Here is a 27275-nt window from a genome sequence, read left to right as displayed (position 1 = left end):
CAAAATTTAACTATTCTTTTAACCATATTCAAACAAGTATTTGATCATACAGTACTCCATCTATTAGGTCATATCATCTCTCTTGAGTTTGGCTCTCTCCTATTCTTATTTAAGCTTAATTTCCCCTCAGTATTCAGAACATTTCTTGTCAATTATAATTTCCTCCAAGTTGAATATATTTAAATATCCAAAATATTTCGTTCGTTTAATTCATCCCATTATTTTTACATTTCCCATATCATAAAGAAATACTATACTATTTATAAATCACATTTCTCTTACTATAAAACTATTCTACTATAAAACTATTCTTTTAACCATATTCAAACAAGTGTTTAGTCATGTAATACTCCATCTGGTAGGTCAAATCATCTCTCTTGAGTCTAGCCCAGTGATGGCGAACCTTTTAGCGACCGAGTGCCCAAAAACCACCCCCTGCCCCCGCTCCGCCTCCCGTCCTGCCTGCTCCACCCCTGCCTGCCCCCTGCCCCGCCCGCCTGCAGGACCATGCACCGCCTCCATGGCCCACTGCAGCAGATCACCCAGGCAGCCCTGCAGCGCCATGGCAGCCATGCCCTCCACCCACACCCCGCAGCATCATCTGCACACTATGAGGCACGAGGGCGGGTCTTGTCCCTGCTGCCTGGCTATGTCCTTGGCTGCGCTGCTCCGTGCAGGCCGCGCCCGCGGGCGACTCTCCTCCAGGGGCACTGCTGGTGAGGGGGCTGCGGGGAGAGGCGGGGCTGGGGCGACAGCACGCGTGCCCACAGAGAGGGCTCCAAGTGCCGCCTCTGGCACGCGTGCCATAGGTTCGCTGCCACTGGTCTAGCCCTTTCCTCCTTCTTTTGCCAGGCAGTTTTCCGAATCAGTATGTTCAGCTTGCCAGAGGATTCTTCCTGTATTTTTATAAGTGTTGTTAAAAATGGGAAAGACAAATTGAGTAAAACGCTTTTGAGGGGGTGTTTCGCCCATTTATATTTGTTAAAAAGCTTCCACTTTCCTTCTCCCTCATTTTCTCTTTTCAGCTTTTGTCTCCCAAGCTCTAGTGGTTCTCCTGACAGCTCTATAGTCCATTTTATCAAATCTTCTTTCTTATCCTCAGTGCTGAAAGATAAAATGTCTTTTCCATTTCCAATATTATGGCAGAATCTTGTGGACTTTTCTTTGTCTGTGTTAAACTGTGATTTTCTTCGTTTGTAGCCTCCATCTTTGGGACACTTTCCTCTGGTCTTTGTTCTATTGTCTGATTTATTTGTTCATTCTTTGTCATCATTTTCTAAGAGTTTTTTGATTGTGAGCTTAGGTCAAGGATGTGCTCATTTATATCATCAAAATTATTTTCAATCTCATCATGATTTGAAACAATTGTTATTTGAATTAATTCCAACATAGCATGCATTTCTTCGTGGAAGATATTTGTCTTGTCTTGAAGTATTACTCCTGCAGATATCTGATATTCCAGACTGAGGATTTTAGAAAGGAATATTGAGTGTGGTTTCCTACCACTTTTGGTTATGTGTTCAACCTCCATTTTCATCAAACCAACCAGTCTTAAGTTCCACTGTAATCTTATATAGTTCTTATCTTTATGAACAGTCCAAAATGTTCAACCACTTAAAAACAATCCAGTAATTTCCCATCTAGAAAAGTGTCCAATAAGTCAAGGTTTTTCTTTCTCTGCAAACAATTCTTGAACTTAAATATCATAGCTCAGTAAGTGTTTATAATCTGAGAAGGTCAGCATATTTTATAACAATTGTGTTTCTCATTCTACAATAGATAGCCCAGTGTATTTTCTCTCCTCTACTCCCAGCTGTTCTCTATTTAGCTAAGATTCACTGAGGATCAAAAGAACAAGTTGTGCTCTATTTCTGGGCATCTTGCCAATTTCTGAGGCAGGGCAGCTGTAGTTCTATACTCTGATCCACCACTAGATGTCAGTAGCTATTTATTTTCAACTTTTAAAACGAAAAAATTCTTTTCTTGTAGTTTTCTCAATATTTTTTCAAATGAAAAATCTTAACAATTTTCATAGTTTTCAGTTTGATCAAGGTTATAGCTTTACATTCATCCATTTCAATATATTTCTGTCCCCCATAAAAGTTAATTTGCCACTTCCATCTATGGAAGGGTGGGATTATAATCCCCTTCCTTTTCACTTTTGGAGGATTTTTTCCTTCTTGGGGATCTTTTCGAGGAAATCAGTTTCAAAATGGAGAAGAGAAGATCTATGTTCTCACTCAGTTCCAAACACGCTGTTCACAGTTGTTCTTTTGGACTTCAGATGCTGGTAGCTTGGGCTAGTCACCGGAGTGCAGCTAGCCTTTCTCTTGTCAGGTTGGAGGGCTTCCCCTGGATCAAACGGATCGACCACCATCTTTCCAGATTGATGGGGGGGCCCTCCTTCGTCGCCTCTCTGGGGTGACTTTAGATCCATTTAGGGTCCCCTGGCAGGGCGAAACCATCCGTGGGGTGCGGAGCTCCGCAATCCCTTGGCTGTGTCACCACGATGCAAAACTAGAAGCCCTCTTCTTTTATCATTTTAAAGAACTCCACAAGGCACTTTGGCTTCAACATTTTCTTACTGTCTCCTTTTATGTGTCACATGAATTCCAACTATAGTCAATATTATATTGGCTAATTCAACATTACCATGTTTTCTTATATTCTTTGCCTATATTCTATTAGTTGGCCTTCTAGGAAACTTTCCTGAAATTTCAGTATTTTAAAGTTAAGAAATGTGACAAATCTACATTTTGTACATTGAAAATGATATTCTTAATTACAATGATCAAATATATTTGTTCCACCTAAATGATAAATAGAAAGGCTGGTTATACATTTTCAATACCTCATATACTACCACAAAAAATGTAGCTATGCCTCATACTTTATTTTCAGATTAGGTTTACTGTCAGGAGAAGTCAATCACTGAGGATGCAGTTCCATATTAGACATGATGCAATCAACAATGTGCTTTGGTGTGGGATTCTACAAGTGAATATCTCACCCTGAATATAATAAAAATATTGCCTATTGATAAATGGTATGATTTGTGTGAGGGCTCTTTATACCAAAAAGGGCCATATGGATTTTGTCTTTCGTTTACTTTTAGATAACTTTTTTCTAAACTTAGAGTGAATGATCTCCTAAGGAACACTGTGTTTAAAATGGTAATACTACCTCAGTGATCTGCCAGCTTTGAAATGTGGTAGCCAAAAGCAAGCCTATTCCACTGAATGGAGCTTCAGCCTTTTGTTCCAAAGTGCCGCCTAGATAGCACCAAACTAGTTTAATGCAGAATCTTTTTTCTTTCCATTCTAACAGGATGGATTCACTCCACTCGCAGTTGCATTGCAGCAAGGACACAATCAGGCAGTGGCTATTCTTTTGGAGAATGACACTAAGGGGAAAGTGCGACTGCCGGCACTGCATATTGCTGCCAGAAAAGATGACACCAAATCAGCAGCACTTCTTCTCCAGAATGATCATAATGCTGATGTTCAGTCTAAGGTACAAAAATACCTCTTTGTTTCAGGATGCTATCAGTCCTGTTTCCAAGGATTTTTTCCCTAATGAGCAGGATAAAGGTATGCTTTTTTCACTGAGATTGGAAGTGCAACTATTTGCAGCTTTTTGCATGATTCATATATTTATTAATTTATGGTTTATAGCATATTTATACAATATCTTAATGTGGTTAATAAGTATACAGCATTATAAAAGCTACTAACATGGATGCTGAATCTGATATATCCAGCAAACCCTCCCTTTTTTCTTACAGTGAAGATATGGACTTAAAGGCACAATTCATGCTTCAGATTTCTTTTTCTTGTGTTGACTATCTGTGGCTTTTCAGTACTTTACATCTTTTGAAAATATAATCCAATTAATGCTGTGCTTTGGATTCTGAAATATAAAATGTAGACTTTTGATTATTTAGTAGGGGAAAACAACTGTTAAAAAGTGTTGTTGTTGAGAATGTTGTGGACTGTGTGATCTCTGGAAATGTGGAATTCCATACACTGACATTAGAAATTAATCATATGTATCAGGGTTTTTCCCCCCAGTATCGAGATTGTAATTCATTTTAGTGAACACGTGAGCTTTCTGTCATTCTACCAATCTGTAATATCTTTCCTCTTTTTTCCAAAACATGCTTCAACAGATGATGGTGAATAGAACAACTGAGGTACCAAAACCAACAGTTTTGTTAACCTATTCTTCCCAGCCCTTTACTGAAAACCATTTCATTCCCACTTCCCTTGTTCCATACAGTTCAGAGTGTACCACATTTCATTTTTATCTACTCTTGTCAGAAATATATACTGTCTCATCTTTTTTATTTTATTTTGTTTTATGGCTTTGAGATGCTCTTTGTATTTGTTTTTCATAGTAGAGTAGGGAACTAAAATAGTGGGCCTGCAGAGGAATTATTAAGTACAGAACAATTGCCTGTAACATGAATTTATTTCTGTAGCAGTGTAAATCCATTCCAAAATATTCATCTGGACAATTGGTTTGGATCGTTTGTTGCTTGCAGATGGCATTTTTTAAATTTTTCAGCTTCTTTCCCTTTTTATAATTTATTATGTTTTCAAGTTCTGGGCAACTTAATATACTGAAATCAGTGGAACTTTGTTCCAATTTAAAAGTATTCTCAGCTCAGCAGAGCTCAGATCCTATTTTCTTGACGAAAAAAATGATAAAAATGTTGACAACTAGATGTTGAAAGCACTTTACAGGAGCTACTTCTTAATTTCACAGAGTTGCTTTCTGTAGACAGCTATGGAAATTTGCCATAGTAGATGAATAGCTAAGCATGGACAGCTATAGTTTATGGACCCAAATTTTGTTAGCAACATCCCTCACTTTCTAAATCATATGGAGAATCAACAAGTAGCATGGCAAAATTTGATACAGTACTTGATAAGAAGTATAAAAAATTATTTTTTTCTCAGAAAACAGAGAAAATGAGTTTTGCATCTGAACTAAGAAAAATAAATAAATAATGAAATGAGCAAATAAGAAATCATAACATTTAATTCTTGTACAGTTAAAGTAGTCCAGAAGTAGAAGAATAATTCTGGTTTACAGTCTTCAAATTTTAGCTAACTATTGTTTTATGGGGGAAAAAATGAACTGGATTTTCTAATTAGAATTATTTCATTTTTGCAGAGTGGTTTCACACCTTTGCATATAGCGGCACATTATGGAAATGTTAATGTAGCGACACTTCTACTCAACCGAGGAGCTGTTGTAGACTTCACAGCAAGGGTATGCTTTCTCATCTTCTGCACATAGAAATAACAGTGAATTTTGAAGGAAATTTTCATTAAATGCATTGAAAAGGAAAGAAGGAAATAAGGAAGGAAAGGAAGCAGCACATCTGTTTTATTCACGGATTTGTTTATTTAAAGGCAATGATTCTCCATCCCCCTTTCCCTTAGAAGTAATATCATGTTTCATATTAAGAAAATAGTTGACTGTAAGGCATTCGTTATATTTTACAGGGTACCACTATAAATGAACAAAAAATATATCTAATACAAGTAATCCTCTATTTACGATCATAATTGAGCCCAAAATTTCTATTGCTAAGCGAGACAGTTGCTAAGTGAGCATTGCCCCATTTTACGACCTTTCTTACCACAGTTGTTCAGTGAATCACTGCAGTTGTTAAGTTAGTAACAAGGTTGCTAAGTGAATCTGGCTTCCCTATTGACTATGCTTGTCAAAAGGTCACAAAGGTTATCACATGACCTCAGGACATTGCAACCATCATAAATATGAGTCTGAATTTTGATCCTATGACCACAGGGATGCTTTAACAGTCGAGTGGAAAACGATCATAAGTCACTTTTTTCAGTACCATTGTAACTTCAAATGGTCACTAAACAAACTGTTTTAAGGCAAGGATTACCTGTATTAATATAATAGGTATATTCTTTCATTTTTAACTAATCTATATTTAAGTTAAGAATTGTATATGAATTGGGCATTCGAGAAAAAATATATGGTAGCAAAATCAAAAGCTTTAGTATTCTGTAGCAGAGGTCCCCAACCTTTTGGGCACCAGGGACCAGTTATGTGGAGAGAGTTTTTTCCGCGGACCGGAGGGGGTGTGGTTTTGTGTGCTGCCTGCATACCGCAGATGGGGTTTTGCTTTTTTTTGCAGCCTAGTTGCTGGCATGCTGCAGCCCGGTACTGGTTCATAGACCGAGGGTTGGGGACCCCTGTTCTATAACATGTTCACCTCGACAGACTTTAATGCATTTGCTGCTTTCTCTCAATCATCAACGTATTACTTGTTCCACCCTGACAGATGAAGATGGAAGCAGACTTTCTCTTATGAAAGCTTCCTTTAAATTTTACATATATGTTGAAGCACAACTAGGACAATATGTGGGAAAGACCTTGGGAGACGTGAGCAAGACAAGACATCATGCCAAGGGAATGGAGATATGAGACAGTATTGCCCACAAGTGGATAATGAGTTGGACAAGAGGTTTAGAAGGCACCTTCCATAGTGTATCTTGCTGTAAAGCAGGTGGGGATGGGAGGATTGCACTTCCAGAGTTGAGAGATTATCATTGGCTTTGTGGCATAAACCAGAAATGAATCACAACCAGACAAATTAATTCTACTGTATTGTAAAGCTACATTGATAGAATCTAGCAATTTCCCAATTTCCAAGGTCTTTCCCGCATATCATCACAACAGTAACAATTATCATCTAGCTACTTAGAATAGGGTCAGTTGTAATCCTTCATATTTCAAGATAGTAGATTGGAAAAGTTTGCTTTATTAACCCGTTTTTCCCATATAGTTCTTCATATGGATCATGTTACTCCTTTGGGGTCGTTACTGACACTTCATAATTTGTTTTGTTCTCTAAACTATACAGTGATTGGTTTTTTTTACATCAGCACAAGCTCTAAATCCACTAAGACTTATCTTTATCTAGAATGCTATGTTTTAGGGAAAACAATTGTATCCTTGATTTATCTCTATGAATCATTTCTTGGTGATCAAATTCACTTCATTAGGGCATCAAACTAACTCTTACTTATTGCAGCAGCTCTTAGAAATTATAGAATTATATTTCTGTGATGACCAAGCTTTTATGTTTTAACTATTCTTGATAAACTGGTTTGTATTTTTTTTAAAAAATATATTAGGTATTGGCCTTTAAAGAATAATACCCTAAAATAAATTTAGAAATGTTTGAATAAGCTGGTTGATTATTTATATAAAGTTAAAAATGTGTGCTCATTTCTACTCTGTTTAATTCTCGAAATCGTGCAAATAAAACCTTACTTTTTAAAAAACAAGAACAACAGTACAGCTTTTCAGCTGGAAGTCTCCTGTATTCTAAATATACTTACACAGAAGTGCTGTTAATTTTGAACATCTTATAACACCATCTAACTATTTTATTTATTAGTCATATTTAGACACTACTTATTTCCCTCATAGAGCAGCTATTATTAACTGTCTGATAGGCTGCATGGGCTCAGCTCAAATGTTTTTTCCCTGCTTAATTTCTACATCTTATTAGGATTGGTTTTCTTCATATATTTAAAGTACTTTTTAATCTTTTTTCTTTCTGTTTCCTACCATCATGCTAAATCTTTACCCACTATTCATGAATATGAAATGAAACAAAATCTTTAGACCTGTTTAAGACATTTTAATGCAAACAATTAGTTATGATAATTGGCTTCATTGTTGTTGCGCTAATGTGCTGTCTATGTATTTAGGCATTTGATAGAATATAAATATAGATTATGAAGGTCATTTTGTCTTTCATATTGTTTGTGTATGTCTGTAGCAAACTTTTGATGTTTTGATCTTTTTAAATTTTAAATAGTGCACTGCAACACACAAATATATAAAAGAACATATTTAAAAGCACATGTAATAATTATGGGTTTACTTGCATGAATCAGTAGAAACGTGTGGACATATATCATTGTTTTTATTACATTTAATCTAGGCTACTCTAAGCCTTAATGCTAAATGCTGGTTATTTCTTTACACATTTAATTAATCTGAGTTCACACTTAAATGACAAAATTATCACCCTTTTCTAGTTCTCCAGAATTATTATTATTTTATTGTTAAGTTTACGTAGCTCTCCTTCTAATGCTTGTGGCTCTGGGAAATACACACAATTAAAATAAAAACAAAACAATTAAAAACAACATTTAAAATTCAGTTACAACTATCCTAAAATCAAAACCATAGGAGAGTGCATTCCAAACTTATAAACAATATCATTTAGTGGGCTCCATACTTACTGGAATCTTAGGCTTGATGACAAAATCACATTTTAAGGACCTTCCAAACAGTCAATAGGGTACCATAGGAGAAAATGTTTTCCTTCTGGGTCTCCTCCTTGAGGATGGGATCCACAACAAAACCCTAGTGCTGGATCTGAGGGGGTGGAGAGGTAGCTGGGTAGAGATGTCTCTCAAGTGACTTGAAAATAGGTGAAATACTGAAAGGTCGCAGCATTAATAACCTGCACATTATGTACAAGTTATCTTGCACCCATTACTGATGGGCTTTCTCCAGGGTATGTTTAAATGCCCTCCCATATGCAGTCATGGATGGCAGAAATAAAGAAAACTCTGTAACACTTAGACATCTAACAAATCCCTGATTATATTTTTCAAAGGTGTACACTCTACATGGAACTATGCTTTCAGTGATTTTTCCCTGGAAAAGGTTGTCTGGATACCCTGATCAAATTTTATTTATTTAAAATAATAACAGAATAACAGAGTTGGAAGGGACCTTGGAGGTCTTCTAGTCCAACCGCCTGCTCAAGCAGAAAACCTATACCTTCTTAATTGTTAAGTTGTGTTCCTTATTCATAAGCCATGGCTTATCCAGATATAAGTAGATTGTACAGTTAACTGTTTTAACACTATTTTATATTTTTGGATAACACTTGGCTTATTTTAAATTATCTTGTTCTAGTTGTACACTGTAATAAAGGAGGAGGATATTGAATGACCTCAATTGATCTTGCAAAAAGTTAAAGTCGGTTGGACTGCTTGCACTTAATGGGAAGGTAGAAGGAAATGTATAAGGACTAGGGATTAGAACTCTGATCATCAAAACACATTCTTTTATAAAAACTTCATTCAGAATGCTTGGATCCATGCTTGGATTTTTTCTAACCAACCAAGCAGGCAGTGGCAATCACTTCTGCTACATTGCCTAGAAAACTATCCAGATCTGTTCATATCATCGCCATGATCTGAGCTCAACTTGAGAGTATTTTTACCTTTATTAACTATCTGTTCACTCTAATGAAACGCTAAACATGGCACAACATAAATGTTATGTTTCTAATACACATCTCCATCAGAAACATAACATTTATGTTGTGTCACGTATAGATAGACATACTATATATCTAGAGATAGGTTTTGATTGGCAACCTTTATGAATCAGAATTGTTTTTAAATGTTTAATGTGCTCTGTGATACATCCTTGTTTATATTCTGTACTGTTTTGTGTCAAAATGCAAAACCATTCCCATTGAACGTCTCCAACCCCATCATGCTTTTGTTTGTTCTTTTCATGGTGTAGAATGGAATCACCCCACTGCATGTGGCTTCCAAAAGGGGGAACACTAACATGGTGAAGCTCTTGTTGGATCGTGGAGGGCAGATCGATGCCAAAACCAGGGTGAGTGTTTTATTCCCTGAATGTATGTTCTCATGCATTTTAATTTTTCACTTGGTAGGAGTTAGAACTCTAATCATCAAAACACATTCTTTTAGAAGATTTGTTTTTCTTTGTGAGCAGAAATAAATTCACACAGTGCTATTTTATTCATGGAAGAAATTCTATGAATATATATCCCCTTCCATGAGTGAAAACTCTTTTTTTTTTAAATAGATGCTCTTTCTGTTTTGCTTTTATGTACCTTGAAAAAGAATTTGGGCCTTTTGGTTAAGATCAAGTGCAGCATTTGTTCTTATCAGAAAACCATTCTGAAAAAGTGCTCCAGTACTTGTGCAAAAGTTCAAGTTCTCTTTTATTCATTAAAATGGCCTGAATTTTTTTCAAGCTACTGTATGAAAAAGATGCTACTGTTTTTTTTAATGCTTTAATTTTCAAAGTGCACAGAGCCTTGCTTTCAAGTTTATAAAGGAAAACTTTGGATTAATCTTCAATCCTCAGTGTTTCCAGTCAACTATTTAATTTATTTCCCCTTGAAAGTTTAGAAACGTACACAGATAAATTTTGTAGGTGGTTTATTTTAACATTAGCAATAAAACAGCACATTTTTTAAAAGAATTAAGCCAGTCGAATGTAAAAGCAAACCACTCTATAATTGAACCAAACTACAATACACATTACAATAGTTATTTTTGCTTCAGTGGTTTCTCAAACGTTCATTCAAAACTATATTATGCAGGCATATTTGGAAATATTTCATTTTCTGATTTTCTGAAGTGCTCATTGCACTTAATTCACAGCATCCTAGGCTTATTATACATGATGTAGCTGCCAGGCATTTAGATCCTAAAATACTTGGAAACTTCATGGGGCTATACTTTGTAAACAAAACTTGACTATCTTTTCATAGGGAGAGGAATTTCTAGAAATACAGTATAGTTTGAAAATCCTTATATTTTAAAAAAAGACAACAAAAGTTAGTATAATTATGCAGCAATCCAATTCTTGAATTCAGTTGTGATAATTTCTTTAACTTTGGTACAATATGAGCAATAAACCAATTTAGAAAAAGCTTACTATCTTGTGGTTCCTAAGAGACACCAAAGGTTTCTTCAGTCCTCTACTCAAAAACCAGTGACAAATTTCAGAAGGGAAAATCATTACTGTAGTGCATTTTTCAGCTCCCCATAAAACTCTGAAGCTGGTTGTTTCCATATTTGTAAAATTCTTATACTGAGGATCAAAGGTTTCACAGCCTTCTTCTACATCCCTGTTTTGGGAAATACATTAAGACAAACCTGCAATTTAAAGAATATCTGGATTTTTTCTCTCTCACTTTCAGGCTAAAAAATAATTGCAGAAAAATAATAAAATAAATGGATGGCTATCTCACTTTCTCCATCCTAAGCTGCAACAGGATACTTGATATGCCATTATATTTAAAAAAACATTTTGAATGGCACTAGGAATTGGAATAGACAACAGTGACCTAGATTAGTCAGTGATTTATATGGTAAACAGCTGTTTGGTACATATCATATACAGTGTATTTGCAGAATTTGGTTGTATACTGATCAGTATTGCCAGATTTGCAATACTGTGGAAATTTGTACATTATTATTTAAAATATTTCTTGGCTTTGATATCTTAACATACAATTTATAATACAAATATAACAGTAAAGTACAGAAACATCTATTTCAAAATCGTAAAAATAATAATAGAACTCCACAAATAGCAATAATTAAAGATTGCTCAAAGGCTGTGAGGGTCTGGAGGGTGGGGAAGAACTGACTTCTACTCAACCTTGACAAGACAGAGTGACTTTTGGTTTTACTCCTACCTCTGGGTCTGGTGATATGTCACCTTTGATTCTGGTGGGATTGCACTTTAATATACAGTGCTGGTGCTCAATTTAGCTACTGCTTGATGAGCAAATATAATCACAGCCTGGGGTGGGGATGTTTTGCACAATTTGCACTCACACCTTGATCACTTCCAGTTTGGGTTATTGCAAATTGCCCTACATGAGACTGCCCTTGAAGACCACCTGGAAGTTACAACTGGTCCACAATGCAATGGTGCATGCAATGGTATATTGCATTCCTATCAAAATCTGCATTCGGTCCCTGTTTTCCTCTGGGTACAATTCAAGGTGCTAGGTACTATTTTTAAAGTCCCACATGGCATGGGACCAAGTAATCTGAGGGACTGTCTCTTTCTGAGGCTATCTTTCTGTACCACCAGAGTGAATAGGATAGGGACATTCCAGTTTCTTTCCGTTAAACATTGCCAGCTTGTGAGACCTTGGCAGTATGCCTTTTCCATTTCAGCCCCTGCTTTATGGAACATTCTCCCTGCTAACATCCAACGGGCCCACTCTTCTTTGCCTTGTCTTTGCCTAGAGTACTTAAAAACTTGGCTCTTTCCCCAGACATTGGGATAGAGTGAGGTCTGGGTAGGATTAGAATATGGATGCACTAGGGAAGTGTGGCTGTAATGACAAGATCTGTTTTTTTTCTGATTGTTTTTTTAATTTGTTGTTGTTGACTTTATATGGTTTTATCGGTTGCAAGCTGCCCAGAATTGTTTTAAAATGGGTTGCTATACAAATGTTTTGATTTAATAAAATAATTCTGCTAAAGTGTGGGTTTACTTTAAATTCAATTATGTTTAAATTCTAGAAGAGGTTAATAGAATCCATTGAAGATAAGTCTCGAGAAAATTATCAGGTCTTTAAAGTTTTTCTAAAAGCTGACAGTGAAGGTGCCTTATGAAGTTGCGGGGACAGTAAGCTCAGGAAGAGCTTTCTGCAGAAAAGTCTGATTAACTTGTACTACCCAGCTAAACAGCTGCTGGAAGAGACGAAAAAAACCAAGGGAGCCCTACTCCTATAATGAAGATGAAAGATTTATTTAGGCAACTGGATATGGTAGCTATCAATGGCCTTTCTAATTCAAAATTCTTGGATATGATTATAGATCGAAGTATTCTAACAGTTCTAACATTCCATAGTCTATTTTATTCTTTCTACCAAACAGGGAACAATACTTGATGAAAATATAATCACAGATTCTATGATTTCCATAGGATTACTCTTCTGAAAAAGATTTAAAATGACTTTATTGTTTAATTTATCACCCACATCAGATGAGAGTGTTGCTCTGAGCTGCCAGAATAGAGATATTGACCTCTGAAAGGACTGACATCCAATTTGCATAAATTTAGCGTATTTTTCAAGACATTTTTCAGTGTGGGAGATTCCAGCATTTTGGTTTCATTTGTCGGTGTCATATGACTGTGCAATATCTTTGTGTCCAACTTTGATTCAGCTTGCATCATTTCCTTGCTTTGTCTACTTTGTCATGGTCATATGTAAGTGAATAATGATGATTTGCATAATTTATAATATAAAAGTCTTACAGGTAAAGATATGATTGTCGCATCGAAAAATAGAATACATATTGCCAAAATGGATTGTATTAGTAACTACAGAAAAAACAAGTAAGAAAGAGTCTCTTATCTATTTTATCATTGTTGCTAGGAGCCCCTGAAATCCAGTGTAACTCAATCAAGTCAGCAGTAGCCAAAAGTATGTATTGGAACAATCAGTTTTGCCATGTCACTATGCAACCTCCCTCACCCAACAGCCAAAACTTAGAAAATAAGAAATTATACCAGGCTACAAAACAAAACCATAAAAACAAGACAATATCAATATACTATCATTAAGGCAAAACCTAATAAATTGTGAACGAATAGAGACTTGGCTCAGGAGGGAGAAAAGAACATGAATAATTAAAGGAGGAGAAAAAATTATTCAGTCTAGGGAAAAAGGAAAGTGTGAGCAAGAAATTAAAAATAACCCTTGATTTTGTTTGGTTTTAGATATAGTAGAGAGAAATTTACATGCTTTTAAGATTCCATTTTACAACTTTAGAGGTAGAGAGACATTGACATGCTTTCAAGCTTCCATGCAAGGTTAGACCAGCATAGAGAGGTGAAACTTACACTGCTAGGTTGCCTGCTAATCATTCCTGCTAAACCAGGGGCCCCCAACCTCTGGGCTGCAGGCCACCGCCCATTCAGAACCGGGTTGTGCAAGTGATGGGTGCTTGCATACACACGCAGATCCACTTGCATAAATGGTGGCTCTCAAGCATGAAGCTCCATTTGTGCAACTGGTGGGTGCTCGCTGCTCATACCATCGGAGCTGCGCACATTCACATATATGCCTGCTGCTCAAATGGCACCATCCCTTCTCTCCCACGCTGGTTCACCAAGCCAGAAAGGTTGGGAAACACTGTGCTAAACGACTTGTATTTATCTAAGTCAACTACAAGATAAAACGTCATTAACACCGGTCAGCACAAACATTTCTCATAAAAGCAGACCTTTTGAGACCATGATCTTTGGTACTAAAGATGAAGTTAGATCACTATTCTGATGATTACCAAGTTGTAAGGCTACAGGAATTGACAAAATAGTTGTAGAAATATGGCAAGCAATAGAAGAAGAATATATAAGGGTTCTAACCAAACTGTGCCAGCAAATCTGGAGAATAATACAATGACCAGTAGGTTGGAAGAGGTCAATCTACATAACAGAGTGTGTAAAGTATGGTACAGAGACTTAACAGAGTGTGTAAAGCAGTGGTTCTCAACCTGTGGGTCGGGACCCCATTTGGGGTCGATCGACCATTTCACGGGGGTCGCCAAGCAAGGCTGTCCGCTCCCGGGCAGGGAAAGTCCTCGACTTACGACCGGTTGGGTAGTCCTCGACTTACGACCGGTTTAGTCCTCGACTTACGACCGGTTTAGTCCTCGACTTACGACCGGTTGGGGTCGCGGCATTAAAAAGGTTGAGAACCACTGGTGTAAAGTATGGTAAAGAGGATCCTACATGGAAAGCTGATGTTTAAAAAGGCTGAGAAACACAAGATGTTAGATATTATTATTGATGCATGCTGGATAATTGAGAAAGCTGAATAACATCAAAAATAAGTCAGTATATGCTTCATTGACTCTGGAGAAGCCTTTGATTGTATCAATCATGTAAAGCTGTGAAATGGGCTTAGAAAAGTGGAAATCTCGCTGTCCTCATGCAAAACCTATACACAAGTCAGGTCATGAAGCCACAGCACAGTATATGGTGAAACAGACCGATTCCAAGTTGGCAAAGCAGTGAGACAAGATGATTTATTTTCCCCTTATTTTTTTGACCTATATGTGGAATATATATTAAGGGAAGCTGGACCAGAAGAAAATGAGTGTGGTTTTGAAATTGGAAGAAGTGCCAGTAATCCACACTATGCTGATGACACTAGCTGAAAACATAAAGATCTGCAAACTCTACTAATAAAAGTCAAGGAGCACAGTGAAAAAAAGTGCCTACATATACAAAAACAGTCATACAAGTAATGGTTTTTCCGCTGTGTTTATCTTCTCTACTTCTTTGTATACAATTTTATTTTCTGATAAACATTTGGTAATTACTAACCATATTAAAAGTTCTGCCTGTTACATGCAAAGTTTATGTGCCGTAATGGGATTTATTACAATAATGTGTAGCCTTTGTTTCCTGGTTGGAGACATACAATAAGACTAGGTCATCAAATTGCCTGAGATCTTAGCATAAACTACTTCTGTTAGTTGAGAAGCTAAGATGTTGGCACTGTGTTTCACTTAGTTATAGAATACAATTCCAGATTGTACATGGATTAAGAGATGACCCCAGGTGCTCTATTTTTGGCAGAAGGTTGCTAGATTGCCCTTTTGTATGAATATTATCAGTTGTCACATGGTGATAATGGTGTCTATTGATTTTCCTGGGATTTTGGTGTTTATGTCTGGTGAATGCATCAGAGCAAGGCATTCAACTTTTTCTAGGCTGAGATCTGCTCAAAGGGACACTCTTTGTCTTCCATGAGATATGCTAGAGGTCAAAAAAGACATTTGCTGCCTATAGCCTGAATTGTAAATATATCCATTTGTATAGTTCAGGACTACAATAAAATAGAGCCCTGGAACACACAGGGAACTGTATTTCCATTCAAACAAATATAAGTATGTTCTCCTTCAGAGTTCCAGCTGGTGAGAGAATGGTAGAGATAACATGCAAGTCCTACTTTCTACTTAGGTCAATTCCTTCACATATGCAACTGAATATATATGAACAGGCTTACAGCCAATATGGTTTTCCTTTTATCTTCTTCCTTCAGCATTAGGGACACAAACAAAGGAACAGAAAAGTAGCTAAATTTTGCTGGGTGGGTGAGGTTCTTGTATTTTAGTCATTCTTTGAACAGTGAAGTGTGTTGTTACAAAGTACAGTTTATTGATGTAGCACAGGGGTAGTCAACCTTGGCTCTTTTATGACTCGTGGACTTCAACTCCCAGAATTCCTGAGCCAGCTAAGCTAAGGAATTGAAGTCCACGAGTCATAAAAGAGCCAAGGTTGACTACCCCTGATGTAGCATTTGGGCAGGAATAATGTGGAACAGTTGAGGTCCATTTAGAAATAGAAAATTCTCTGTACAACTATTTATTCTTCTATGAGAAGCCCTGCTAACCATTGATGCTAAAAGTGGATTATCAAGCTATTATGTCATCCAACGCTTCAGTGCATTTCTGGGATTTAGAAACTGATACCTACTTTCAAATATAATGACTTGCTTTATTTCTGTGGTGGGAAATTTTAGCAACATTTAAGAGGACCATTCACTTAAGTGCATATATAACATAACACAACCTATTGGTAATACAGTAACATTAATATTAATGGATTCTAAGGTAGTTACAGTTACAACTTTCAGGTCTTATTTATTTGTTGCTTTTAAATAACAAAAATAAAAAAATGAATAAAACAGAAATAATGATGATAAAAATACATATATTATCAAATAATAAAAGGAAAACAAGTGCTTTAAAAAGGTGACAAAAATACAACAGAAAAAAGGAAAAACAAAGTATAATACGTATATTGTTTTAACAGTAAACAGTTTCAATTATATATGTGTACACATATATATATCTACATGTGCATGTATACGTATATACATATATATACATATATACATATATGTACATGCATGCATATGTATGTGTATGTCTGTATTTAAGCATTAGGGTCTTAAGAGTAAATAAATTGTAACCTAGAGAGCTCAATGTGTTGAACTCACTGAATGTTGACCTACATAGATCATTATCATGTTTGCAGTGTCTGCAAAAATAACATACAGTACAATTTGCATGTTTTTCTACATTTATTTGGCAGTGTAGTTGTTGGTTTATTTTAAGGCTTTATTGTTTTTCTGCTTTCCGTTGCTTGTTCTTGGTAATCCAGAATCAGTAAATTTTTCACTGGTTTGCCTTTGGATAATCAGCGAGTTTCGTGCTAGAAAAGCCTTTGATGTGGTTTGAGACAGCATCTTGTATACAAAAAAGAAAAAAGAAAAGAAAGAAAATAAAATAATGCAAGAATCATGTTCTGATAACAAGTTTGTCAAACAATGCTTAAATGCTGTTTAGTCTTCCTTGGCTGGCATCTTTTTTCCTATTTTCTATTTATTTAGCATTATTTTGATGCCATCTCAGTTTTAAGATTCTGGACATCTCATTTGACATTCTTATTATCCCTTTTTATTGTTCCTTTCCACAATTTTTGTTACCATGGAACAAAATGTCCATCTCTCTTCATTATTATATACTGCTGACTTCACATGGTCTCCTGGGCAATTTGCATTTTAACCGTAGACCGAGAATTAGTTACACATAATCTTACAACCACAATTAAGACCAGAATTTCCATTGCTAAGCAAGTTGTTAAGTGAGTCTCACCCAATTTTACGCCCTTTTTGCCATAGTTGTAAAGTGAATCATGCAGTCATTAAGTAAATCTGGCTTCCCCATTTTTTTCGCTTGTCACAAACCAAATGGGAAGCTCTCAAATGGCAATCACGTGACCTCAGGATGCTGTATCTGTTATAAATATAAATATATCTGTTATAAATATATATGCCTTTGTTTTAAATATGTTGTGCGCCGCCCTGAGTCCCGCCGGGAGAAGGGCGGCATATAAATTAAATTAAATAAATAAATAAATAAATGATTGCCTGAATTTTGATTAGGTGAACATGGGGATGCTTGATGATCATAAGTACTGATTGTAAGTTACTTTTTTCGATGCCACTGTAACTTCAAACAGTTGCCAAACAAATGGTTGTACCAAGGACTCCTTGTACAGTATACCATGCATAATAAAATAACAATAAACAACTATCTCAGGGGAACAGAATCCAGCTGCATAAACTTTAATTTAAATTATAAATTAAAATTTCTGAAAATCAGTTGTGTTTTTTTTCTTCCCGAAAACTGCCAGGGAAGCACTATCTATTCCACAAGGAATGGAACACAGACAGAAACACATTGTCTTCTGGCCCTCTTTTCCTTCGCTTGCATGGGGGGCAGGTCCTCAGCATCCTTTTTGGAATGCATATGTCCTGAACTGATCAACCCACACTTCAAAAATAATTACATGTTTTGAAAAGATTTTTTTATGATTTTCTATTACATAGACAGATTGGGTGTTTCTGAAGGAGACTTATTCTTAATGGTTCTTATTCTTTTCATTGCTAATAAATTGCAGTTGGCATATATATATATATATATGTATGCATATATACATATACCTAAATCAAATACTTCATCATTGCCATTTCAATAAAGATCTAGTTTTGCTGCAAGGTTTGTATTAACAGTACAGTCAAATGACTCTTTGACTCTAAGATAAAAGAACAGGGTTTCTGCTTTTGCTGTTTTCAAAGGATGGGCTGACTCCACTGCACTGTGCTGCACGAAGTGGACATGACCAAGTTGTAGAGCTTCTCCTGGAACGAGGTGCCCCACTGCTTGCCAGAACCAAGGTGTGTTTATAGTTCAGACTAGTATTTTAAGGGAGTTTGTTTGCTATTGAAACCCACAGCAGTAAAATAAATAATAACTAGTAGGGGAATTGATAAAAATGTAATCAAATATTTTAAAATTCATACACCCTTGCTCTCATATTTATCATGTAGTTATTTATTTTCTCATTCACTTCTGTTTCTGCACTGTTTCCATTGCTTTTTATGTAAAAATGCATTCATAAACTTCTACAAGCAGAGTATGTGCAGACAAAATTAAAATATGAACAAACAAGATGCACATTTAGGGAAAGCAGTATTAATATACTACAATAGACAGTGGATTGGACACAAAGCACAAATGCATGAACACCCATTTACTTTCTAAAACAGAATGAGGTTTTCCAAGTAAATAAGCAAATCTTAAGTTTGTACAGTATATCTTGAAAATCAGCTTTGAAATATAACTAGGCAATGCATTATTGTAACTTGATGGATGAATCTGCTAACTTTATAGGCTGTTTTTCAAGACTTAGTTTTGTTGTGTGCGCATGCGCGTGCATTTACAAGTTGCCACTGCATAATGTTTTGCATTGTTTGTTTCAGAATGGACTGTCTCCTCTTCATATGGCTGCTCAGGGTGACCATGTGGAGTGTGTCAAACACCTACTGCAGCACAAGGCTCCTGTTGATGATGTTACACTGGATTACCTGACTGCCCTCCATGTTGCTGCACACTGTGGTCACTATCGTGTCACCAAGCTTCTGCTGGATAAGAGAGCAAATCCAAATGCCCGTGCTTTGGTAAACTTTTCCTAGATTTCTGGTGGAGAGTAAAGGGAACTGGAATACTGATTCCACACATTCAGTCCAGTGGCTACATAAAGACAATTGCTGGCCTTTTCAGTAGGACACTCTATAACTCTGCCACAAATTCATGTAGTTAATGAAACAATTGAACATTAAAAGGTATCTTAATGGGTACAGTGTCGTGTGACAAGAATGTGAGGCAAATAGAATAGTCATGGTACATGAGAAAGGGAAGCTTCTGCAGTCATAGACTTTGAAACATTAAGGGTTTCCTCATCACAGTCTACATTAAGATTATATTATGTTCTTCACCATAAGCAGCGTGTTGTAGTGAATGACATCAGCATAATGCAGACTTTTTCAGGGGTGCTATGAAGTTGTGTTGGTGTGGAAATCCTACGTATATGGTAGTTTCTAGCCACTAAATTTATGCTGTTTGCAAAACCTGAGTGTTGTATCTTCTCCATCACTTGGGGAAGGTTGAGCTAATATATGTTTGCTAGATGGTCAGCAATATTTATTTGCTTAATAATTCTGATTTGATACATATATTTGATTGCCTGAGCTAGCATTTTCATAGCTTTTTTCTATACAGAATATGAATACTCATCTGTTTCAGAACAGGAGAAGTTCTTCTTCTAACTGCTCTATTTGAACCCATTCCATTTCAAATTCCTCTCCTTTTCTTGCATGCATTCATCAACTTCACAAAATCAGACCACATTCATTCATTCAGATCTAACATCTTACATGGCCACCCATTTCATATATATGGCTAGCAATTAAAACAAAATTAAAAAGACAAAATTTAAAAATGAATCAATAATATAAAAATAACGGCTGAGAACATCAATAATATCCAATATTCAAATCAACTATGAACCATACTGTCACAGCCTAGATGCCAGAACCAAGTTTTTAATATGTTGCAAAATGCCAGTAGGGTTCAGGCAAGTGTAATCTCAGGGGGAATAATATTTCAGAGGGTGAGTGCCACACCTTCCCCCTTCTTTTAATTTCACAGATACCCAATATATGTATTTTGTTCAGTTTATTCAGTAATTTATGTTATTTACCATTCACTTTACATGTTATAGGCTTCTATATATGGATCCATAGATAATTCACTTTTTTCTGCTCATCACAAGTTTGGTCAATCAAGGTTTTTTGTTTTTGTTTTTTTTAGCAAAAGAAATGAAATATTGTCTAGAGCACCACTTTAAGTTGTATCAGCGTCACCTGCATCATTCCTAGCTAATGATAAGAATATTCCTGGCTAGGCAAATTTTGGCCAAAATAACCAAAACAAGTTTTACTCCAAGGATATTCATGTAATGCTTTGGAAGCTAAAATTCTCTTCTAGAGACTTCTTTGCAAGTCTGTGTAATGTTGCCCACACCTACCAATTATGAAGTATAAGTAACTTAATGATTATGTATATCTTGATATAGGTGATAAACTTAACTGCACTGTCCTTATCTAATGTACCTCCATATAGTTGGTTGTACATGTCTACCTATTTCACAGCACCATTAAATGTATAATGTATAAAATCTTCCATGAATCTTTAGATGCTCAAAACACTAAGCAAGCTTAAACTTTTTAGATAAACTGTGTTTTTCTTAGCAACAGTTTGGCCATTGTATTTCCTTGCCTTCCTATCTGATCTATAGTTTTCCACCAAATACAATGGCCAAACTGTTGCTAAGAAAAACACATGGATGTATCCATGTAATAACCAAGTTACCAAAATCAAGTTCCACCTAAAGGAAATTTTTACTTTTTTATGACATATGGATTCACTCATACACAATGTATGAGTCATGTTTTAACCTTAAACACTTCTTGATTTGATGTTGCTTGGAAATACACTATGTAACACTTTTAGACAGAATTAACATAGTACATTTGTTAACATTTAAGATACCCAAGTCTCTTTTTTGTTCTTGATAAAAGAAATAATTTGTTCCTGAGTGCATAAGTGTCCTTACTTAACCATCATAATGACCTAATAATGAAATGTGCAATATAACATAAACATGACATATGTTTTGCCCTTTCATATTATTGATACAGTATTACACACAAGTGTATAAGAAATGGAATTTGTGTTGTAATGTCAAAACACATCCATCCTTTCCTATTGATGCCCATACTTCTATATGTTTCTATTTTGGACATTTTATAGATCTCCCCATAAATTCAATTACCATGCATTTGTTTTTGCATGACTTGCCTGTGTTGCATTTTTGTAGCACACAAATCACACTGTTTTTTTAGCTTAGTCAATGCAGTTCTAGAATGTAATATATTGTGATTGTATTCTATATAATTGCCTTTGGGTATCATGGATACAATTTAAGAATGATCTGAAATAGTATCCTCAGCTTATTCCCTTTATTTGCAGATGGAGGAGAGAAAATTTGGGGCCAAGAATATGATAAGCCAAAAAACGATGGGGGCTGTCTCAGATGTGAGACAAGAAAGTGAACATTTCCCTTCTTTTCCATTTATTCTAATAGCTTAGAAATTGCTAAGCATTCCAATAACTTAAAAGAAGACTTCTTTTATTTGTGCCAAACCCATATGCCAAGTTTGCAAGCTAAAAGAAATCAATCTGTGACTATTTTTTCTTATTCCCAAATGGCCCTAGATGGTCAGGTAGTATCATTGTAAATAACTTCATTTTGGGAGCATCTTGGGAGTGGCAAAGACATTCATTGGTGCTTTATTCTGGCTAGAATTAGTAACACTTGCATTATTAAAAATTCAGGCAATAAGTAATTGGCAATACTGAAACAAAAAGCATTTTAAAAAACTGAAGAAAAGGAAACAGATTTATTGCTCTCACTGTAATGTGCATCCTCCAAGTTAGGAGATAATCCACGATTTTCCACAAATATCATAGGGATTAAGCTAATTTCAAAGGATTCTGCAAAAGTACCATTAAAATACCATAAAGTATGTTGAGCCAATAATAGTAAATTCAAACCCCATTATAAAACTTGTATTTCTTGTACATAGTGATGATTAAAGTGGTCTGTTTTTTAAAAAAATATGCAGACAGGGATGTTCATGGATGTTGAGTTTTCTACTTGTCTTATTGTTCTGGTTTCCAAGAGGCTTTTCTGTGCCACACGATTCTTCTGGAATAATGTCATATGGTCAGCCTTGGCTTTCTACAGATAAAGAGTTCTGTCCAGTTTGGAACAAATAGTGCCCTTCAGTGGAGCCTCCTCCCATCCCACCAGAGCATTCAAGAGCAATTCTGAACCTTTAGAAAGCTTCTTGGGAGCAGAGAGGACTGTATGAATGAGAGTAGGACCATACATATTTGGGTTTCTTGTTAAAATTAATAAATTAGAAATTGACTGATATTTCTTATGGTTGTCGTAAACCCCATTATTCAAGACACATAGGGTCTCTCAATTAATCAGAGATCTCTTGCTATATTCTATTTCTTTGCAAAAAAAGAGTAACATTTCAGCATTGTTCTACAATTGTTCAAAATATATTAGATTTACAAGTAGACCTTTATACAAGATAAGGTCAAATTAACTACTGAAGTAATTATTCCATTATAGTTAACACAGTCTAGTATTAATTGGAAGGATTCTATGCTGAGCCGTAGAAAATGGTGTCAATATAAACAAAACATTCTTACTTTAATGTCCTTCTCCATACTCTAAACAGCATGGAAGCTACTTTAGTGCAGTGCAGTCCTATATTGATGTTGCTGATTATGAGTTTGCATTATTTACACATGGTGGATAATGCTACACTACTGTGGTCTCTGTAGCTACTATTATAACAAAAAGAATGAAGAATACCACACGCATTAAATTGCCAATTAGACATTTTGTCTGCTTAAGATGTCCATTCACAAATTCTCTTTTGGAGTCATTGCTGCAGCTGTTCCAGTGGCTCTGGTATTCCTGTTTTCTCAATATGTCAGAATCTGACTTTTTTTAAAAAAGGAGATAACCTATCTATTTGACAATGGAAGGTGCATGCTTTAACTAACATGACTGTTTTTTGCACAGAATGGTTTTACTCCACTGCACATTGCTTGCAAGAAAAATCGCATTAAAGTAATGGAACTGCTGGTGAAATATGGGGCTTCAATCCAAGCTATAACAGAGGTAGAGAAATTTCACAAAGAGCCATCTCTTATGGCCATCTCTTCTTTTTCTTCACACTCTCCTTTTTATATATATATATATAAATCAGGCATAATTTAAAGGCATTTTGCAGAGGAGTAAAATTGCTATTGCTTTATTTCACAGTCGGGCCTGACGCCAATTCATGTGGCTGCATTTATGGGGCATTTGAACATAGTTCTCCTTCTACTGCAAAATGGTGCTTCTCCAGATGTCACTAACATTGTGAGTATGGCTTGGATTTGAATAATCCTAGGCTAGCTGAATGTGATGTGTCTTAACCAGAAGCTACACTAGAAATTAGTATTTTGTAAACCATTTCTATCCAGCTTTCTTACTGGGATACAGTCAAAATGGAATATGGTCCTTTTTTGTCATCTGCTTGTCTTGTAAATACATTTAAAACACACTTTTATTTTCGAAATCTCAAAGCAATATCTAAGCAATATCCTAAATAAATAATTTTAGGATCTTTTGTTTTTATCTACTCCTCAGCCTTCCTATGTCTTCAGTTTTGACTGCTAGTGCCAGTGGTGCCCATATATGATACAGCATGCTCAAAAGTCTGTGTTAATGAATTTCCAATGATAAACAAGTATTCCAAGCTCTCTGAAATTGAATATAGACTGAAAACTAAATCTTGCACAATTGCTACAAACTAGATTTATGTTCAGTAAATAAACGTAAATAATTTTTCCCAGCCATTATGTCCAAGAATAAATAACAACCATGACATTTATATTATTTACTGTTTTTTCACTTTTAAATATATTTGTCAGATTGATGTCCATAAGTAGCATATGAAGAAAAGATCTATATTTGATATTATAAACCAAGGATTGAGTCCAGCTATTGGTTTTCTGTTTAGAAAATTGTTAATTTTCTAGCAATTTTCTGCTATCTAGGAATAGGAGAAACAGGGGTAATTCTTGTTGCTATGGTTCCTCACATTTTCCTTCCAAATTGGGTCTAGCAGCATGTAGGAAAAAGTTCTGTCAAAGGAAAATTGACATTAGATTTCTCTCTTGGGTTTTTATATGGTGTCATTAGAACAATAGCTTTAACTCACATTATGTGGAAAATGTACTTATCATATACAAGACTAACTTATGTGAAATGAGTTTGAGGTTTTATTCAGATGGCTAGCAAATTTGACTCATTCATTCTTCTTCAGCGTGGGGAGACTGCTTTACACATGGCAGCTCGTGCAGGACAAGTAGAAGTGGTGCGCTGTCTCCTGAGGAATGGTGCTTTGGTTGATGCACGAGCCAGGGTATGTATTCACATATGTCATGCAACGTTTTTTTAAAAATCTGGAAGAATTCTAGATGTATTAATGATGAACAGGTTTCTTTTTTTTTCTAGCAATCTTCTATAGTGAGAAGAACTCAGATACATGGATGGATGGATGGATGGATGGATGGATGGATGGATGGATGGATTAGATGATAGATAGATAGATAGATAGATAGATAGATAGATAGATAGATAGATAGATAGATAGATAGATAGATAGATAGATAGATAGATAGATAGATAACTCCTTTCCTGTTTTGAGTTGTAGGAGGAACAGACACCACTGCATATTGCTTCTCGCTTGGGTAAAACAGAAATTGTGCAGCTACTTCTGCAACACATGGCACACCCAGATGCTGCAACAACCAATGGATATACACCACTACACATCTCTGCCCGAGAAGGCCAACTTGATGTAGCATCAGTTCTACTGGAGGCAGGTGCAGCACATTCTTTGGCTACCAAGGTAAATTCTCAAGTTTTGGTTCTATTGTACCAATATTAGCCAAGTAGCACCAACTTTATAATTTTATCAATGGATTGGGTAACTAGAAGCAACGATCTTGAAATTACATTGGTCTATTGTAGTAACAATGTATGGGGGTCTTCCATTGCTTCTGCCCTTGAGTTTCTTGATGGTGAGATGGGAGGCATATTAAATAAATAAATAAATAAATAAATAAATAAAGGCCCTCAGCCACCCACACACACACACACACACACACACACACACACACACACACACAAATCTGTAAGAAAGCTGTTGTGTTCTTAAATCTTACTCTATGATTCCTTCTGATTTCAGTACCAGTCTGGGTAAAGCATGACACAAGTTTTCCTTTCCAATTTTCTACTTCTGTATTTTGCAGAAGGGATTCACACCACTACATGTGGCAGCAAAGTATGGAAGTCTTGATGTGGCAAAGCTCCTGTTGCAGCGTCGTGCACCTGTTGATTCAGCTGGGAAGGTAGGAATGAGTATTCCAGTTTGAATTACTAATAACCAAGAAGTTTTTGTTCTAGGTGTTAAATATCCTAGTTTTGATTTTGGATTCAATATTATATAGGAAGAAGTTGATATCGAAATAAAAATATCATAACACTGCAAAAATACAATGTCTGTTCTATTTTTACAGAAGCTTTCCCACCATTATTTGTTACAGATGCTGCTTATATCCTATTGTAAAGGGCAATGGATTTCATTGACTGACTTTTTATAGGATTATCACATGAAGGCTTCCTTTTTAGATGGTTGTTTCCATTTCATAAAAAGCCCAGAACATTATAGTTAGCACATATCAATGTTTCTACACATATTTCGTAAGATCTAGTACAGTGATGGCAAACCTTTTAGAGACCGAGTGCCCAAACTGCAACCCAAAACCCACTTATGCATCGTCGGGTGCCGGGTGGGTATGGCCCATTAGGTGGGTGTGGCCCATTGGGTGGGCGTGGCTATGGCAGACTGGGTGGGACTAAACTTCAATCAATCAATTCCAACTTTGCAAGATCTTTTTTTTCCCCGCGAGAAGTTGAAATTGACTGATTGATTGAACCTTCTTTATTTTTTTGCACACGGTGGTGGAGGCCTAAAACGAAAAGGTTTTATAAAACCCAGCTGAAGGCCTAGGACTGGGGCGATGGCGCACGTGCCCACAGAGAGGACTCTGAGTGCCGCCTCTGGCACCCGTGCCATAGGTTCGCCACCACTGATCTAGTAAATCTGGTAAAATCTACTCTTACATGTCCATGCCAATTATAGTTAATGATCTGCAGTTGGACAAGAAAAGGTGGAACAAAAATAGGTATTATAAAGGGAAGATGAAGAAATTGATACATTTAGCAACAGACTGTTCTTTGCAATGTGTCACTCAGTGCCAATCTCAGTGTCAATATTCTGTTACCTCGTTAGATACATATTTAATTTTCCAACTCAGAGCTGAAAAAGGAGGAAAGATGTGTTATCTTCAAGCTAACATGGAATCCCATAAACATTAATTCCACGTTAGGTATCTTGTTCAAATAGACTAGGAGAGGCACTTGGTTGCCCATCATTCCTTACAAATTCAGCCTTGATCAACTTGATACTTTGACATAAGCTTGCTTTCCTGCCCAATCAATATAGCATTCTGAGACTCCCCGTTTGGCTTCCTTCTTCTCTATAAACACTTTGGGGATTTATTTGGCAGAGATTTAAATAACCTTGTATTATTATTATTATTATTATTATTATTATTATTATTATTATTATTATTATTATTATTATTAATTCCATTTATATCCCGCCCTTCTCCTTTCGGACTCAGGGCGGCTGACACATAATAAAAAGCTAACATAAATACATATTACACCTAATTAAAACCCAATTAAAACGAAATATTTGAAAGTGTCTAATTAAAAGTAAT

General features: G+C 35.9%; 1 protein-coding gene across 1 annotated transcript in view; it reads left to right on the top strand.

The window, feature by feature from the left end:
• ANK2 (ankyrin 2) overlaps positions 1-27275 on the top strand; it is a 133517-nt gene that overhangs the window by 21955 nt on the left and 84287 nt on the right. The window contains exons 5-14 of the mRNA XM_029283988.1: positions 3328-3513; positions 5179-5277; positions 9607-9705; positions 18527-18625; positions 19211-19408; positions 23458-23556; positions 23701-23799; positions 24749-24847; positions 25139-25336; positions 25740-25838. Of these exons, the coding sequence (XP_029139821.1) occupies positions 3328-3513; positions 5179-5277; positions 9607-9705; positions 18527-18625; positions 19211-19408; positions 23458-23556; positions 23701-23799; positions 24749-24847; positions 25139-25336; positions 25740-25838 (1275 nt within the window). The remainder of the gene's footprint in view (positions 1-3327; positions 3514-5178; positions 5278-9606; positions 9706-18526; positions 18626-19210; positions 19409-23457; positions 23557-23700; positions 23800-24748; positions 24848-25138; positions 25337-25739; positions 25839-27275) is intronic.

The sequence above is a fragment of the Protobothrops mucrosquamatus genome, unplaced genomic scaffold, assembly GCF_001527695.2.
Source record: "Protobothrops mucrosquamatus isolate PMUCROS unplaced genomic scaffold, P.Mucros_1.0 scaffold314, whole genome shotgun sequence".
NCBI classification, from domain to species: domain Eukaryota; kingdom Metazoa; phylum Chordata; class Lepidosauria; order Squamata; family Viperidae; genus Protobothrops; species Protobothrops mucrosquamatus.
The sequence above is the reverse complement of the archived record's forward strand: the minus strand, read 5'-3'. Positions and strand labels throughout refer to the sequence as shown.